Raw genomic sequence first — 18924 nt, 5'->3', positions numbered from 1 at the left:
TGGACAAATCAAATTGGCAAAGGTAGCCTTGAGGACGAGTTCATAGAGTGTATTCAGGACAGTTTCTTAGAACAATACATTGTGGAACCAACCAGGGAACAGGCTATTTTAGACCTGGTAATGTGTAATGAGACAGGATTAATTAATGATCTCATAGTAAAGGATCCTTTAGGGAAGAGTGATCATAACATGATAGAATTTCATGTTCAGTTTGAGAGTGAGAAACTTGGGTATGAAACTAATGTTTAAACTTAAATAAAGGCAATTACAAGGGTATGAAGACAGAGTTGGCTAAAGTGAACTGGGAAAATAGATTAAAAAGTAAGACGGTAGATAAGTAGTGGCAGACTTTTAAGAAGATATTTCATAACTCTCAACAAAGATATATTCCAGTGAGAAAGAAAGCCTCTATGAGTAGAATGAACCATCCATGGCTTACTAAGGAAGTTAAGGAGGGTATCAAATTGAAAGAAAAGGCATGCAATGTTGTGAAGATTAGTGGTAGGCCAGAGGATTGGGACATTTTTAGAAACTTGCAAAGGATGACTAAAAAAAATAAAGAGGGAGAAAATAGATTACGAGAGTAAACTAGCATGAAATATAAAAACAGACAGTAAGAGCTTCTACAAGTATATAAAAAGGAACAGAGTAGCTAAAGTAAACATTGGTCCCTTAGAGGATGAGACTGGGGAATTAATAATGGGAAACAAGGAAATGGCAGGCTTTGAACAAATATTTTGTATCTGCCTTCACAGTAGAAGACACTAAAAGCACCCAATAATAGTGGAAAATCAAGGGGCAAAAGGGAGGGAGGAACTTAAAACAATCACTATTACTAGAGAAAATGTACTAGGCAAACTAATGGGACTAAAGGCTGACAAGTCCCCTGGACCTGATGGCCTGCATCCCAGGGTCTTAAAAGAAGTGACAGCAGAGATAGTGGATGCATTGGTTGTAATGTTCCAAAATTCCCTAGACTCTGGAAAGGTCCCAGCGGATTGGAAAACCACAAATGTAATGCCCATATTCAAGAAAGGAGGGAGACCAAAAGCAGGAAACCATAGGCCAGTTAGCCTGACATGTGTCATTGGGAAAATGCTGGAATCCATTATTGAGCAGGACATTTAGAAAATCATAATACAATCAAGCAGAGTCAGCATGGTTTTATGAAAAGGAAATCGTGTTTGACAACTTTATTAGAGTTCTTTGAGGATGTAACAAACAGGGTGGATAAAGGGGAACCAGTAGATGTAGTGTATTTGGATTTCCAAAAGGCATTCAATAAGGTGCCGCATAAAAGGTTACTGCACAAGATAAGATCTCATGGTGTTGGGGGTAATATATTAGCATGGATGGATAGTGGATTGGCTAACTAACAGAAAACAGAGAGTCGGGATAAATGGGTCATTTTCAGGTTGGAAACTGTAACTAGAGGGGTGCCACAGGGATCAGTGCTGGGGCCTCAACTATTTTCAATCTATATTAATGACTTGGATGAAGGGACCGAGTGTATTGTAGCCAAATTTGCTGACGATACAAAAGATAGATGGGAAAGCAAGTTGTGAGGAGGACACAAAGGGGGAGAAATTCCGTTGTTAGCGCCACCGTTAGCGCCTTAAGAGGGCGATTAAGTGGGGCGCTAACCAACTAGCGCCTGGGTGCGGCGAGACCTGCACCTCTCACAAAATTGAGCGGACATTTTGTGGCGGCGCTAAACAATACCGCCACGATCTCCTGCGCCGGCAGATCATGACGTCATTCGAGTGCGCAACGCCCCGTTAGCGCCCCGGACCGGAAATTGAGTGGCGCCCCCTGCCTTACCGCCTGCTGCTGGCAACGACAGGTTGAGGGGAGCGTTATGCTGTCGGAAAGGGACTGGGGGAACGCTATTTAAAGGCGACCACTTCCTGCCTTTTTCTGTCGGTGACATTTTTGCACCACACATTCTGAGAGAGAGACTTCTGGAGAGATTCAACGCTGTGTGAAGGAGTTTTGCAGGTTGGTTTTGATTTTCCCTTTCTTGTATCGATTTAGAAGAGACTATGGGGGCTGCACTCTGAGCTCTTTCCCTGGTTCTCTCCATTGTTCCTTCCAGCAGGTTTGATGTACAGGTCTCTCCAGGCTGAGATTCAGGACGAGATTCGAGGCTGCAATGAGCAGGATGTGGATGGAGAGCAAAATCAACCCTCCCCTTTAAGATAAAAACAGAAAATGCAGGACAAACTCAGCAGGTCAAGCAGCATCTGTGAAGAGAGAAACAGAGTTAACGCTTCAGGTCGATGACCATTCGTCAGAACTCCCCTTTAAGAATTGGACGGTGGCAGTGTGTCTGTGTTCCATTGCTGACTGAAATCACATGAGCTTCACCAGCGCTGTGAGGTAGCGCCCCGCTCCCCTGGCTTAGCGCTTTAAGAGAGGTTGATTTAGCGCTCCAATCACCTCCAGGGGCGATAGAGATGAATTTTGCAGTAGGCAGCGATAATTAGTGCCAGGCGCTAAACTTTGCGCCCGGCCGATAATCGCGCCCCAAACGGGGCAATACTGAATTTCTCCCCCAAAGAGTCTGCATAGGGATATAGATAGGTTCAGTGAGTGGGCAAAAATTTGGCAGATAGAGTATAATGTGGGAAAATGTGAGGTTATCCACTTTGGTAGGAAGAATAGAAAAGCAAAATATTATTTAAATAGAGAGAGACTACAGAATGGTGCGGTACAGAGGGATCTGGGTGTCCTTGTACATGAAACACAAAAAGTTAGCATGCAGGTACAGCAAGTAATTAGGAAGGCAAATGGAATGTTGGCCTTTATTGCAAGGGGGATGGAGTATAAAAGTAGGGAAGTCTTGTTACAACTGTGCAGGGCGTTGGTGAGACCACACCTAGTTTTGGTCTCCTTATTTAAGGAGGATATACTTGCATTGGAGGCAGTTCAGAGAAGGTTCACTAGGTTGATTCCTGAGATGAAGGGGTTGACGTATGAAGAAAGGTTGAGCAGGTTGGGCCTATACTCATTGGAGTTTAGAAGAATGAGAGGTGATCTTATCGAAACCTATAAGATTCTGAGGGGGCTTGACAGGGTAGACGCTGAGAGGATGTTTCCCTTTGTGGGGGAATCTAAAACTAGGGGACATAGTTTCAGGCTAAGGGCTCGCTTATTTAAGACGGAGATGAGGAGGAATCTCTTCTCTGAGGGTCGTGAATCTTTGGAATTCTCTACCCCAGAGAGCTGTGGAGACGGAGTCATTGAATATATTCAAGGCGGAAACAGACAGATTTTTGAACTACAGAGGAGTCAAAGGTTACGGGGAACAGGCAGAAAAGTGGAGTTGAGGTCAAGATCAGATCGGCCATGACCTTATTGAATGGTGGAGCAGGCTCGAGGGGCTGAATGGCCTACTCCTGCTCCTATTTCTTGTGTTCTTATCTGTTCTTCCTCCTGCTTTTCACCTTCTCATGCTAGCCATACCTGGACGTCACCACACTGGGTGACCTTACTGTGCCAAACCAATAAACAGGTTGCTTGGATCCTGCTTTCCTTATCTCTTCATTTCGGTGAGAAAGCTATTTGTTCTAAATGTTTCCCTTCGCATACAATTCCAATAGTGTCCTTTTATTCTAATATTCTTTGATTTGAAGGTACACAATCATGTTGACAAGTGCTGAGGATTAGCATTACTACATTATTGTAACTAACAGCTACTGACCTTTCATAGACCCGATTTAAGATCCCTGCTGTTACTGCTGTTGCCCATACCAGTCGGTCTGCTTCATCAGGTTTTATCTTATTTCCCGACAGTTTATTTAATTTCCCAACAGTTTTATTTTATTTCCCAACAGAGCGGAGACTAGAATATGGTCTCTAAATACTGTTTTTTAAGCACAAACTCACTTGGGGGAGGGGGAGGTGTAAGATATAACAGGATACTCACGTCCAGACAGAGTGACTAGTGGCTCAGTGGTATTATTCCCACCTCTGATTCAAAAGGGTTGGAGTTGGGACCCATTCCAGACAGCCCCAGTAAGCGGAGTACTGGCTCTGAGTAGTGGTTTGATGTCCGGCCGGAATACTCGAGTCCAATCGATGCGGGTGCCTCCTCTCCATCGTAAAGGGTAGGTGGGGCTCTTTAGCCTTGGTTGCAGCCCACCCAGGAAAAGGTCATCTGAAGCTAAAAACTGTGAGGAAGGTAACAGGAAACCAACTCAACTACTCTTCCCTAGTAGGCGGCTCAAGAATCTCATGTGTGAGATCTGGGTTAGAACCTGTCCTAGCACAGAACACAACTGATGGACCATTCCTAAACAAAACTGAGCAGACATGATCCCTTATTATCATTCAAATGTATAACTTGGTATGAATAGTCACTAGTTGCCATTGAAATATGTACTGGGTACAAATAATCATTTTTTACCATTTAGATAAGTAGATGGGCCTGTGCCAGTGCTTCATCCACTTCCCTGCCCTTTCCCTATGATGTTATAGTCTGATCCTCAATAGCCACTTTTAGTAAACTATTCGATGTTCTAATAAACCCCAGTGTGAAAAAAAAATCTTTGTTGTTTAGTGATAATCCTAAATCTATGTCCTTATGTTATCAATTTGCCAACCGGTAGAAACAATCTTTCACTATTTACCTTCTCAAAATTATCCTTTAATCTCCTATGTTCTATTGAAAAAAGCGCAGGTTTTTAAACATTTCTTCATTCCTGTAACTTCTCATTCTTGGTATAATTCCAATAAGGCTTCACAGTACCTTTCTGTGGCTCGAATATCCTCTATAAATGGGATACCCTGAACTAGACACAATACTCCAAATGCGTCCTAGTGGGGTTGATTTTAACTGTTCCCGCTGGCCGGGAAATGGGTGACAGCGGGTCAGCCACCAGTTTTACACACTGCCTGAATTTCCTTTCCATTGAAACCAATTGGAGTGCACGTACACAAATCTTTGAAAGTGGCAGGTTAATAAGGCTGCTTAAAAACTATATGGGATACTGGGATATATAAATAAATAAAGGCATAGAGTACAAAAGCAAGGAAGTTATGATAAACCTTTATAAATCACTGATTAGGCCTTAGCTGGAGTATTGTGTCCAATTCTGGGCAACACACTATAGGAAGGCGGTCAAGACCTTGGGGAGGGAGCAGAGGAGAATTATTAGAATGGGACCAAGGATCAGGGACTTCAGTTATGTGGAGAGATTAGAGAAGCTGGGTTTGTTTTCCTTAAAACAGCGAAGGATAAAGTTCAGGGGAGATTTAACAGGCGTAAATAAGGAGAAACTGTTTCCACTGGCTGAAGGGTTGGTAACCAGAGGACACAGATTTAAGGTAATTGGCAAAAGAACCAAAGGTGAGAGGAGGAGAAATATTTGCTGCAAGTTGTTGTGACCTGGAATGTGTTATGTCCATGTATCTTAATGTTGTGTCCTTCAATAATCAGACAACAGACTGCAGGGAACGATTCAACAGGTGTTTACTGAAGGAGGGTTACTCTAGAACTAACTGTACAGATCACTACTCAGGGTTTATATACAGGTGTGGTCACTGCCGGTACTACAGTATACAGGAGCTGTAAAAAGTAGTTCTCTCCCTTAAGGTATATGTACATTACATACATTACAATTCCTCCCCTTTTAGATTAACAGTACCATAATACTCATTTAACAATTAACATTTTTAATATACAATGTTATATGAAAATAGTCCATTCATATATTCAGTCTCTGGGGAGGCTTCCTGATTCTTTCTGGATAACGCCTTTCCCGAGTGTCTCGCTCTTGGTGCGGAGGCGATTCTAGCACCCTGTCGTCAGTTGATTCATCAGCTTCCAGTGCTATTGTTTCTGAGGTAGATGCGACCTGTACGTCGGGTTCCTCACCAGGTACGTATGGCCGAGACATGGGGTTGACTCGTTCCTGTGACTCTAGGATCTGGTCAGCATGGCATCTCACAATGTTCTCCCCAACATCCACTGTGTACATTAGTGGACCCCGTCGTGTGCATATCGTTCCTGGTTGCCATTTCTCTGTTCGGTAGTCGCGGGCCAAGACTGGCTGCCCTACATTGAAGCTCCTTGTCGGCTTCTCATTGATGTGCTGGAATTGCTTACTCTCAACATCTCTTCGTACATTTGGTCTGAGCAAATCCAGACAAGATCTCAACCTTCGGTTAAAGAACATCATGGCCGGGGCCTGGTTGGTGACTGTATGTGTCGCATTTCTGTAGGCTAACAGGAAATTGTCCACCTTATGCTGCAGTGGAATGTCGTCATCGCACATGGCCTTTACTGCTTTTTTAAAGGTTTGTACGAACCTCTCAGCCAATCCATTTGTGGCTGGATGATACGGGGTGGATGTGTAATGCCTTACCCCATTCCTTTTCATAAATCTTCGAAACTCTTCGGACACAAACTGTGGTCCGTTATCAGAGCAAATCTGCTCTGGCAAGCCGTTCCTGGCAAAAATGGTCCGTAGGACTGCAATAGTTTTCTCTGTGGTGGTGGAGGACATTTTGATCACCTCAGGCCATTTCGAGTGCGCATCCACGGCTATTAAAAACATTGAGTCCATGAATGGACCAGCAAAATCAATATGCACCCGTTGCCATGGAGATGAGGGCCACTCCCATGGGTGTAGAGGGGCATGTGGTGGTGCATTTTGGACCTTCTGGCATCCTGAGCAGCTCTTTGTCAGGTCCTCGATTTGCTGATCGATCCCCGGCCACCACACATAAGCCCTAGCAAGGCTTTTCATTTTCACCCCTCCCAGATGACCTTCGTGAAGCTCATTTAGCACTCTCTCCCTTAACTTGGGTGGAATTACCACTCGGGATCCACACATCAAGGTCCCCTGGCATACTGACAGCTGTTCTCTTCTGGATGAGAATGCTGGCAACAGTGAGTCGCCATGTGCTGGCCATCCCTTCACCGTCAAATCATATACCCGAGACAGTGTCGGGTCATTTCGGTCTCCTTCTCTATACCAGCGTTAGTTACTGGCAAGCATTCAATTATAGTCGAATGAAATATTTCGACAGGATCCACTGCTGGTGCCTCCTCCGCAGTAGGCGGTGGCAGGCGTGATAGCCCATCAGCGTTTCCATGCTGTTTCGTGCCCTTATACTCGATTTCATATTGGTGCGCCCCTAGAAAAAGGGACCATCTTTGTAGCCGTTGCGCAGTCATCACCGGAACGCCCTTCTTTGGATTAAAGATGGAGACAAGTGGTTGGTGGTCAGTCAGCAAGGTGAACTTCTGCCCGTGCAGATAGTGATTGAACTTTTTCACACCCCACACTAGGCTGAGGGCCTCCCTGTCAATCTGGGCGTAGTTACGCTTGGCTGAGGTTAGTGATCGAGACGCAAAGGCTACTGGCCTCTCCGAGCCGTCCGGGAATTTGTGCGACAGCACCGCTCCAATGCCATAGGGTGATGCATCACACGCCAACCGAATTGGTAGTGCTGGGTTGAAATGAGCCAACACTTCTTTTGATGTGATCAATGCTTTGCTCTTCTGGAAAGCTCGTTTACATTCGTCACTCCACTTCCATGGTACCCCCGTTTGCAGTAGGGTGGTCAGTGGGTGTAGTACGGTAGACAAATTCGGCAAGAACTTATGGTAGTAGTTCACCAGCCCGAGGAACGACCTCAGTTGTGACACATTTTCCGGTGCTGGAGCCCTGACTACTGCCTCAATCTCTTCAGGGGACTTATGTAACCCCTCTTTATCAATAACGTGGCCACAATACGAGATCTGCTTCTGGAAAAACTCGCATTTGTGGCGATTAGCTCGGAGCCCATATTCCTTCAATCTAGTGAGCACCTGTTCCAGGTTGGCGAGGTGATCACTGTCATTTTCGCCTGTGACCAGGATGTCGTCCAAATAACACTGGGTCCCTGGAATCCCTTGCAGGACTTGTTCCATTGCCCTTTGCCAAATAGCCGGAGCTGATGCTACCCCGAACACCAGCCGGTTGTATTGGTAGAGACCTTTATGAGTGTTGATCATGAGGTACTGTTTCGAGGCTTCTTCTACCTCCATTTGCAGGTCCGCCTGGGCCAGATCAATCTTAGTGAAGCGTTTCCCTCCAGATAGCGAGGCGAAAATATCTTCAATCCGCGGAAGCGGATATTGTACAGTGTGAAGGACTGGGTTCACTGTCACCTTAAAGTCCCCACAGATGCGAACCTTCTTTGGTTCCCCAGGCGTATTACTCAACGACCTCTTCATTACAGGAACGATGGGTGTAGCCCACTCGCTGCAGTCCAGTTTGGACAGTACTCCTGAACGTTCCAAACCCTCCAGCTCTGCTTCGACGGCTGGGCGGATCGCATAAAAAAACTTTGGGCTTGCATTTTCCTCTATTTTGATCGTCGCTGTTACGCCTTTTAGTGTTCCGAGTCCCTGCTGGAACACTTCTTGTGCGTCAGTTAGCATTTTTGACAGTCGTCCAGGTGCGACGTCGTCATCCTTTTTGGCATCTACAGTCAGTGCTTGTATGGAATGCCAATCTAGCTGTACCTTCTGGATCCATTCACGTCCCAGTAGTGGTGGTCCTCCATCTGGCAATACATATAGGTCCATTTTTGGTGTTTCCTTGCCGTTATATATAACGTTCACCCTTATTTTTCCTTTGGGGTAGACTTTTTACCCCGTGTACGTCTTCAAGACAATCTTTGTATCTCTCAAGGGTATATGTGAGAATAGCCGCTTGTAGTCCCTTCGGTTTATGACTGTTAGGGCTGATCCTGTGTCCAATTCAATTTTCACTTGGACTCCTGCTATCTTGAGCGTGACCCAGATAGTTTGGTGATCCTCCGTTTTGATCACATTATGTAGTTTCAGACAACCCAGCTCCTTGCTTCCGGAGTCTGTATCACTCTTCGGTTCGTCTGAACTACTCTCCGTCACCTTATGTACGTTCTTGTACTTCTCCTGTGGAGATTTCTTGCTGCTGGTTTTCTTTCCCGACCTGCAGACTCTTGCTATGTGTCCTACTTTTCCACACTGTCTGCACACTTTGTCCTTGAACCAGCAATCATTATGGTCGTGTGTTGTTCTGCCGCAGCGATAGCACTTCGCTGTTCCGTATGACATTTCATTTGTGCCATATTCTTGCGGTCTCCGTTGTATCTCTGCAGCGCCCCGTGCTGCTGCTTCGTGTGATACTGCCATGCTGAAAGCCTTGTCCAGCGTAAGATCCTTTTCTGATAGAAGCCGTTTCTGGGTTCCTTCACTTTGAAGCCCACACACAAACTTGTCCCTTAAAGTATCTGCTAGTCCTGTTCCAAACTGGCAGTGTTTCGATAGCTTGCGCAGTTCCGTTAAATAATCAGCATTACTTTCATCTTTATGCTGGTTCCTTTTGTGAAACTTAAATCTTTCTGCTATCAGCAGCGGTGTGGGGTTTAAGTGGTCCTGTAGGATTGACACTATGTTTTCAAAATCCTTTTCTACTGGCTTCTCTGGGGTTACTAGGTTTCGTAGTAAGCCATACATTTTTGCACCCATTGAATTGAACAATACCAGCGCTTTCTTGTCATCTGGCACTTCATTCGCCTTGCAGTATACTTCTATGCGTTCGACATATGTCGTCCAATCTTTGACTTCATTGTCGAATGCTGTGATACTGCCACTCTTCGGCATTTTTGGGTGTGGTTAGACTGGCTTAAAATGGCGTCTCCCGCGCTTTCCTTTCTTCCCCGCTGCAGCTTAAAATGGCGTCTCCCGCGCTGCTGCCAATGCCGCTCTCGGCGGTTCTCGTGGCAAATGGCGATGCCCTGTGGGTTTCGTGCGCTGCTCCTGCGCTGCTGCCAATGCCGTTCTCTGCGGTCCTCGTGGCAATGGCAGCGCCTCGCGTTTTCCTGCGCGCCTCTCTCCCCCGTTGACGCTGCTCGACCCTTGAACACCGGCTGCGCTCTGCTCTCTCTCGTCTCTCTCCCCCATTGACGCCGCTCGGTCCTGAACGCCGGCTGCGCCCTGTGCGCTCTGCCCTCTCTCTCTCCCCCGTCGACGCTGCTCGGCCTTTTTCTGTGCTGCTCTGTCCTGAACACCGGCTGCGCCCAGGGAAGGGTCTGCGCAGTACCTGTTGCAAGCCCGTTTCGCTGGACCACCTTGACTGGAAAGCCAAGCCTGGCTCTCGACAGCCTCCCCTGCGATGCTCAAATCTCCGCTGGATGACTGGGCGGTTGCCCGTGGTCGACGCCCGTGCTTCTGGATTCGACCTTCTTCCACTGTTCTCCAGGAGCGAATCCCTGGGAGGTGATGCAGAGTTGCAGGTAGGTTCGAATCTGCGTCGTCGCCAATGTTATGTCCGTGTATCTTAATGTTGTGTCCTTCAATAATCAGACAACAGACTGCAGGGAACGATTCAACAGGCGTTTACTGAATGAGAGTTACTCTAGAACTAACTGTACAGATCACTACTCAGGGTTTATATACAGGTGTGGTCACTGCCGGTACTACAGTATACAGGAGCTGTAAAAAGTAGTTCTCTCCCTTAAGGTATATATACATTACATACATTACAGAATGCACTGCCTGAAAGTGTAGGGGAAGCAGACACATTTGTAACTTTCAAAAGGGAATTGGAAATAAACTTGAAAAGGAAACAATTGCAGGGCAGTAGGGAAAGAGCAGGGGAGTGAGACTAGTTGGATAGCTCTTTCGAAGAGCCGGGACAGGCACAATGGGCCAAAAGGCCTCCTTCTATGCTGTATGATTCTTCTATTCTCTAAATTCTACACCAGTTCCTATATTTTAGGTAAAAGTGCCCCGAGTAAAAAAAACCCATTTGCCATTCTTTGGCCTTTTTCTGTTTCTGTTGCCATAGTATAAAGGTATATGTATCCAATTTGCTTCTTGCTCACTTGGGGAAATGTGGAACATTTTCCACATTCTAGTCCTTTTTAGCCAAAATCTTTCATTTGCAGGGATTTTTTTTTTGGGGGGGGGGGCGATTGTGGTTAGTGCCTATAGTGAGAGCTGGAGTGGCAGTAAAGTTGCCTGCATGGACTGGCTGGGAGTTGTCTGCATGGACTGGCTGGGAGTCGCAGTAAAGTTGCTGCATGGACTGGCTGGGAGTTGTAAAGTTGTCTGCATGGACAGGCTGGGAGTTGTAAAGTTGTCTGCATGGACTGGCTGGGAGTTGTAAAGTTGTCTGCATGGACTGGCTGGGAGTTGTAAAGTTGTCTGCATGGAGTGGCTGGGAGTTGTAAAGTTGTCTGCATGGACAGGCTGGGAGTTGTAAAGTTGTCTGCATGGACTGGCTGGGAGTTGTAAAGTTGTCTGCATGGACTGGCTGGGAGTTGTAAAGTTGTCTGCATGGACAGGCTGGGAGTTGTAAAGTTGTCTGCATGGACTGGCTGGGAGTTGTAAAATTGTCTGCATGGACTGGCTGGGAGTTGTAAAGTTGTCTGCATGGACTGGCTGGTAGTTGTAAAGTTGTCTGCATGGACTGGCTGGGAGTTGTAAAGTTGTCTGCATGGACTGGCTGGGAGTTGTAAAGTTGTCTGCATGGACAGGCTGGGAGTTGTAAAGTTGTCTGCATGGACAGGCTGGGAGTTGTAAAGTTGTCTGCATGGACAGGCTGGGAGTTGTAAAGTTGTCTGCATGGACTGGCTGGGAGTTGTAAAGTTGTCTGCATGGACTGGCTGGGAGTTGCAGTAAAGTTGTCTGCATGGACAGGCTGGGAGTTGTAAAGTTGTCTGCATGGACAGGCTGGGAGTTGTAAAGTTGTCTGCATGGACTGGCTGGGAGTTGTAAAGTTGTCTGCATGGACTGGCTGGGAGTTGTAAAGTTGTCTGCATGGACTGGCTGGGAGTTGTAAAGTTGTCTGCATGGACTGGCTGGGAGTTGTAAAGTTGTCTGCATGGACTGGCTGGGAGTTGTAAAGTTGCCTGCATGGACTGGCTGGGAGTTGTAAAGTTGTCTGCATGGACTGGCTGGGAGTTGTAAATGTGATGAAATATTTCCATTCATCACTGCCTGTGACTGAGATCGGTTTCAGTGTCATTTCCCTTCCCCCCAGACCTCATTGTATTGTGTACTGGAATGTGCTGTATTGTATACTGGAATGTGCTGGAATGTGCTGTGTGTAGGGCTCCGCCCATACCTGGCCCCGTTTGTAAGCTAGCTTCAGTCTAGCCCCAATCTCCAGAAGGACGACATCTCTCTCGCTTACGTGTTTCGTTCTAAGTTAATAAAAGCCTTGTTTTGTTCTGCTACCTTCGAGTCTCGGAATTATTGAGGCACATCAATTTTATTAACTTATTTTTTCAACACTATGGATCAACTCCTGAAACCCGAACGTTTGGATTTGGATCAACATGCTCCGGATGCATCAGCACGCTTCGGACACTGGTTTGAGTGTATGGAATTCTTCCTGGACAATTCCGCAGCCGTCAAAGACGCTACGGACGCTGCAAGGATGAGACTCGGAATTCTGCGGAATTGGGTAAGCCACCGGGTTTACCCCCTCATCCAAGACGCCGAGACGTACCTGGCCGCCTGCGACATCTTAAAGGCGCATTACCAGCAGCCTACGAATGAGGTGTATGCTAGGCACCTGCTCGCCACCCGCGCACAGCGACCTGGGGAATCGGTGGAGGAGTTCCTAAGCACCCTGAAAATGCTTGGCAAAGACTGCAAGTGCCGAGATGTAAAAGCCGCGGTGTACACTGACGAGCTTGTTTGCGATGCCTTCATCACAGGCCTCAGCTCCACTTACATCCGGCAAAGACTGCTGGAAAAAACGGGGTTGGACCTGAAACAGGCTGCGGACACCGCGCGATCCCTGGATGTGGCCCAGAGAAACTCGGACGCCTACTCTTCAGCCCGCGCCGTCCACGCCGCCACGTGTGCACCGAGGGCGCCGCCATCTTGGAAGGCATCTTCCCCGCCCGACAGCCCGACACCGGCTGGGCCCCGCTCTCCCCCCAGAAGCCCTACGACAGCCGCGACGCGTCAGGGACCCAACTGCTACTTCTGCGGGCAGCCAAAGCACACCAGAAACCTGTGCCCGGCGAAAGGCACCACCTGCTTTAAGTGCGGTAAGAAGGGGCACTTCGGGAAGGTGTGCAGAGGGAACCCCGCCGGAAAACCCGCCACCGCCGCATGTGCGCCGTGGGAGCGGCCATCTTGGACGCCATCTTGCCCGACCTCGTGGGGTCTGCCATCTTGTGAGCAGACAGCGTGGACGCCATCTTGTATCGATCAGGGCCCTACAGTGGCATCGGTCACAGTGGACCAGACCAGGCCGCACCCGCTATCCAGATCAATGGTGGACATCGAGGTAAACGGGTGCCGGGTTAAATGCTTAATTGACAGTGGAAGCACGGAGAGCTTTATCCACCCAGAACTGGCACAACAACTCTCCCTAAAGGTGGTCCCTACTCAGGGTACCATCTCTATGGCTGACAAAACCCAGACATCGACCATCCTGGGTTACTGCACGGTACAATTGTGCGTTAACGGAACTGTATATGATAATTTTAAAGTATTAATCATGAAGAACCTATGTGCGAGCGTGATCTTGGGCCTGGATTTCCAGTGCAACCACCAAGGCATCACGCTCAAGTACGGTGGGTCCCAGCCGCCCCTCACAGTGTGCGGTCTGGCTATCCTGAAGGTAAAGCCGCCTTCGCTATTCGCGAACCTTACCCCTAACTGCCGGCCAATAGCGACCAAAAGCAGGAGGTACAGCTGGGAGGACAGGCGGTTTATCGCGACCGAGGTAGACAGGCTCCTGAAAGAGCGCATTATTGAACGCAGCAACAGCCCGTGGCGCGCCCAAGTGGTAGTGGTAAGGGGTAGCGAGAAGAAACGGATGGTGATCGACTATAGTCAAACGATCAACAGGTACACCCTACTAGATGCCTACCCGCTACCCCACATATCAGAAATGGTGAACCAAATCGCCCAATACCGGGTGTTCTCCACCATCGACCTCAAGTCAGCGTACCACCAGCTCCCTATCAGACCAGAGGACCGCCCGTACACCGCCTTCGAGGCGAACGGACGCCTCTACCAATTCCTGAGAGTCCCCTTTGGGGTGATGAATGGGGTCTCGGTCTTCCAGAGGGAGATGGACCGCATGGTCGATGACCACCACTTGCAGGCAACCTTCCCCTACCTCGACAACGTCACCATCTGCGGTCACAACCAGCAGGATCACGACTCGAACCTCGAGAGGTTCCTGAAACCCGCACAAAAACTCAACCTCACCTACAACGAGGACAAGTGCGTTTACAACACCACGCGCCTCTGCATACTAGGCAGCGTGGTGGAGAATGGGGAAATCGGACCAGACCCCGACCGATTGCGCCCCCTACGGGAGCTGCCCCTGCCCAACACTCCCAAAGCCCTGAAAAGATGCCTGGGGTTATTTTCTTATTATTCCCAATGGGTCCCCAACTACTCCGACAAAGCCCGCCCCCTCTTAAAAGCATCCTCTTTCCCGCTCTCTGCTGAGGCCCACGCCGCCTTCAAAAGCATTAAGCAGGATATTGAGCGGGCCACGCTACAGGCAGTGGACGAGAACACTCCATTTCAAGTGGAAAGTGATGCGTCTGACTTCGCCTTGGCGGCCACCCTCAACCAGGCGGGGCGGCCCGTAGCTTTCTTCTCGAGGACCCTCCAAGGGCCCGAGATCAGACACTCCTCCGTGGAAAAGGAGGCCCAAGCCATCGTGGAGGCAGTGCGCAACTGGCGCCACTACCTAGCCGGCAAACGCTTCACCCTACTTACCGACCAGCGGTCGGTAGCGTTTATGTTCAATAATAAACAGAGGGGGAAGATTAAAAATGATAAGATTCTTAGGTGGCGGATCGAGCTCTCCACCTTCGAGTACGACATCATTTACCGGCCAGGGGCCCTTAACGAATCCCCTGACGCCCTCTCACGAGGGATGTGTGCCAGCGCCACCGGGGATCGGCTACAGACCCTCCACAACGACCTCTGCCACCCAGGGGTCACGCGGCTGTTCCACTTCATAAAGTCCCGTAACTTACCCTACTCGATTGAGGAAGTTCGGTCCCTGACCAGGAACTGCCGCACTTGCGCTGAGTGCAAGCCTCGGTTCTACCGCCCAGATAGAGCCCACTTAATCAAAGCTACACGGCCCTTTGAGCGGCTCAGCTTCGATTTCAAGGGCCCCCTCCCGTCCGTCGACCGCAATGTTTACTTCCTGAACATTGTGGACGAATACTCCCGGTTCCCATTCGCCTTCCCCTGCCCAGACATGACCAGCGCCACGGTCATTAAATGCCTCAACAGCCTGTTCTGCCTGTTCGGTATGCCGAGCTACATCCATACGGATAGGGGGGCGTCCTTCATGAGTGAAGAGCTACGCCAGTACATGCTGTCCAGGGGGATCGCCACGAGCCGTACCACCAGCTACAACCCCCGGGGTAACGGCCAAGTGGAGCGAGAGAACGGGACAGTATGGAAAGCAGTCACTCTAGCTCTAAGGACCAAGGGCCTCCCTATCTCCCGCTGGCAGGAAGTCCTCTCGGATGTGCTCCATTCGATACGGTCGCTATTGTGTACGGCCACTAATACCACGCCTCATGAACGAATGTTTGTCTTTCCCCGGAAATCCACCTCAGGCGTATCCATGCCGTCATGGCTCTCCACCCCAGGTCCGGTACTCGTGCGAAGGCATGTGAGGGGCCACAAGACGGACCCTCTCGTGGAGCCAGTACACCTACTCCACGCCAACCCCCAATATGCATATGTCCGGCACGCCGACGGAAGGGAGGACACTGTGTCCATAAAAGACGTCGCCCCAGCCGGCATCGACAACAACCACGGCAATAGCGGCAACGACGATCACAGCAACTCTTACACACCCACTACTCTTTCATCACCCCCGGAAGAACACCGACCAACGGCACCCCCACCAACTACCCCTTCAACAACCCTGGCGGCACCCCCGGCAGAGACCCAGGAGGCTACCGGGGACACCCAGCCGACGCCCGCGGCACCGCAACAGCCACATCGGTCGCAGAGGACTATCAAACCCCCGAACAGACTAAATCTATAGAAGGGGTGAATGTGATGAAATATTTCCATTCATCACTGCCTGTGACTGAGATCGGTTTCAGTGTCATTTCCCTTCCCCCAGACCTCATTGTATTGTGTACTGGAATGTGCTGTATTGTATACTGGAATGTGCTGGAATGTGCTGTGTGTAGGGCTCCGCCCATACCTGGCCCCGTTTGTAAGCTAGCTTCAGTCTAGCCCCAATCTCCAGAAGGATGACATCTCTCTCGCTTACGTGTTTCGTTCTAAGTTAATAAAAGCCTTGTTTTGTTCTGCTACCTTCGAGTCTCGGAATTATTGAGGCACATCAGTAAAGTTGTCTGCATGGACTGGCTGGGAGTTGTAAAGTTGCCTGCATGGACTGGCTGGGAGTTGTAAAGTTGTCTGCATGGACAGGCTGGGAGTTGTAAAGTTGTCTGCATGGACTGGCTGGGAGTTGTAAAGTTGTCTGCATGGACTGGCTGGGAGTTGTAAAGTTGTCTGCGTGGACAGGCTGGGAGTTGTAAAGTTGTCTGCATGGACTGGCTGGGAGTTGCTGGGTTAATAACTTGGTTGCGCCGGTGTCACGTGCAGATGTGAGTGACGCGCGTTGTTGCCCTGGTGATGAGTCGGTCGGGCCTGCGGGTCGATGAGCGGCGAGTGGGGGGCGGAGGAGCGTTTGTGTTTTTGTGTGAAGGGAGTGAAGAAAGAGCGAGCGAGCGAGCGAGAGAGAGGAAACCTTTATAGAGTAGTCCGACATGGTGAGTGCAATACTGCTGCCCGATGCTGCGCCGCTTCCATGGCAATCGTAGGCCGCAGCGTCCTGTGGCTGCCTTCCTCTCACCGTCTCCATAATAAGCTGGGTTGTGTGGGTTGGTGGTGGTGGAATCCCTTGAACTGGAGGCGGCCCAGACTGGGACTTGGAATCGGGAAGTGTTGGCTGGAGCAATTGGGAATACCCAGGCTGCAATCTGCCAAGAGTGAAGGAGCATTGTCAGCCGTGCCTCTGAATCAGAAGGTTGTGGATTCAAGTCCCACTCCAGAGACTGGAGCACATAAAGCTAGGCTGACACTCCAGTACAGTGCTGAGGGAGTGCTGCACTGTCGGAGGTGCCGTCTTTCGGATGAGACGTTAAACCGAGGCCCCGTCTGCTCTTTCGGGTGGACGTAAAAGATCCCACGGTGCTAAGAAGCGCAGGGGAGTCATCCCCATCCTGGCCACTGTTTATCCCTCAACCAACATCACTAAAACAGATTATCTGGTCATTAACACCTGGCTGTTTGTGGGAGCTTGCTCTGCGCAAATTGGCTGCCGCGTTTCCCACATTACAACAGTGATCATGGTCGTGAAAGCTGCTATATAAATGCAAGTCTTTTATTGCTTACATTAGGATTGAATTTTTGGAAGTGGCAGTGCATGAACCTGGCGAAAATAATGACATAGCAGAAGATAAAAGCTGAGAATGTTTTGCAAAGTTTACAAAAAGAAATGGTAGGCATTAGTAATTATTAAAAGGATATTTATAATAGTGGAAATCTGTGTGGGTACAAATTAATAATGAGGGTAATAAAATGGTAAGTAGTTATGGATTGCTGTTTGGAGAAGTAATGGGGAGATTTAATTGAGGGGCCTCGATAGAGTGGATAGGAAGCACCTATTTCCCTTAGCAGAGAGGTCAGTAACCAGGGGGGCATAGATTTAATGTAATTGTTAGAAGGCTTAGAGGGGAGTTGAGAATTTTTTTCACCCGGAGGGTGGTGGGGGTCTGGAACTCATTGTCTGAAAGGGTGGTAGAGCCAGAAACGCTCATCGCATTAAAAAATTACTTGGATATACACTTGGAAGCGCCGTAACCTACAGGGCTACGGACCAAGAGCTGGAAAGCGGGATTATGCTGGATAGCATATTTCCCGTCGGCACAAGACACGATGGGCCAAATGGCCGCCTCCTGTGCTGTAAACTTACATGATTCTATGACATATACTGGAAGTTTTGTGTCCCTGCAAAATTAGTTTTTGTTTTGCAGCACACTGAACTTGTGTCCTGGAATGTTCTGCGTATTTGCGCCCAGAGACACGCGCAGTCGGAGCGCAAATCAAATACACGCCCTAAAATATTGCGGAATTTTGGATGTAAATGGGATGAATATGTAGTTTTATTCCTTTAAAATCCCAATAAACTATTTTGTATGTGGGGGGGAAAAAAAAGTGCGAAACTACGATACGCCCAAATCCCCTCAATTTTTTACGATTGTCTATCGATCCCACCACCCGAAAGCAACTCTGCCAATAATAATGGCCCCCCCCTGCCCAAGTTACAGGGCCTAATACACGGGTTCTTGCAATTATGCTTGCTCAGACGCTCTCTTCAAATTACAACCAGTTTTTCAGGTGCAGTAGTTAATGTTCTGGTGTAGTATTACAATTTTCTGAGCATTTATATAAAACAAAAATCCGCACTGAGACCTACATTGTATTTTCTGTTTCTTGGAATGCATTTTTATGGCATCGGTAAAAGTCACCTTAAAAAAATTGAAAAGCTTCCCCCATTGCATGCTGTGCCTGGTGTGCATGAACGATGGGTAAATGAGTTGAAACCCCACAAGGATGTGTGCTGAGCCCCCTCCTCTACTCCCTCTTCACCCACGACTGTGTGGCTGTTCATGGTTCCAACACCATCATCAAGTTTGCGGATGATACCACGGTAGTAGGCCAGATCACCAACAACGATGAGTCAGCCTACAGGGAGGAGGTCCAGCATCTCGTGAAGTGGTGCGCCGATAACAACCTGGCCCTTAACATCAAGAAAACCAAAGAAATCATTGTGGACTTCAGGAAGTCTAAAGGCGGAAGTCACACCCCCATCCACATCAATGGGGCTGTGGTGGAAAGGGTGGACAGCTTTA

At 48.6% G+C, this 18924-nt stretch overlaps 1 protein-coding gene across 2 annotated transcripts in view; it reads left to right on the top strand.

The window, feature by feature from the left end:
* Nucleotides 1-16627: 16627 nt before the first annotated feature.
* Nucleotides 16628-18924, top strand: part of lztfl1 (leucine zipper transcription factor-like 1) — a 78956-nt gene continuing 76659 nt past the window's right edge. The window contains exon 1 of one of the 2 annotated variants that reach the window (XM_085989195.1): nucleotides 16628-16779. In XM_085989195.1, coding sequence (XP_085845321.1) covers nucleotides 16777-16779 — 3 coding nt within the window. In that variant the 5' untranslated portion in view covers nucleotides 16628-16776. The remainder of the gene's footprint in view (nucleotides 16780-18924) is intronic. The other variant, XM_085989194.1, reaches the window with a different exon arrangement.

The sequence above is a fragment of the Somniosus microcephalus genome, chromosome 5 (assembly GCF_052327205.1).
Source record: "Somniosus microcephalus isolate GS21.2 chromosome 5, FLI_Smic_1.0, whole genome shotgun sequence".
Taxonomy (NCBI): Eukaryota; Metazoa; Chordata; class Chondrichthyes; order Squaliformes; family Somniosidae; genus Somniosus; species Somniosus microcephalus.
The sequence above is the reverse complement of the archived record's forward strand: the minus strand, read 5'-3'. Positions and strand labels throughout refer to the sequence as shown.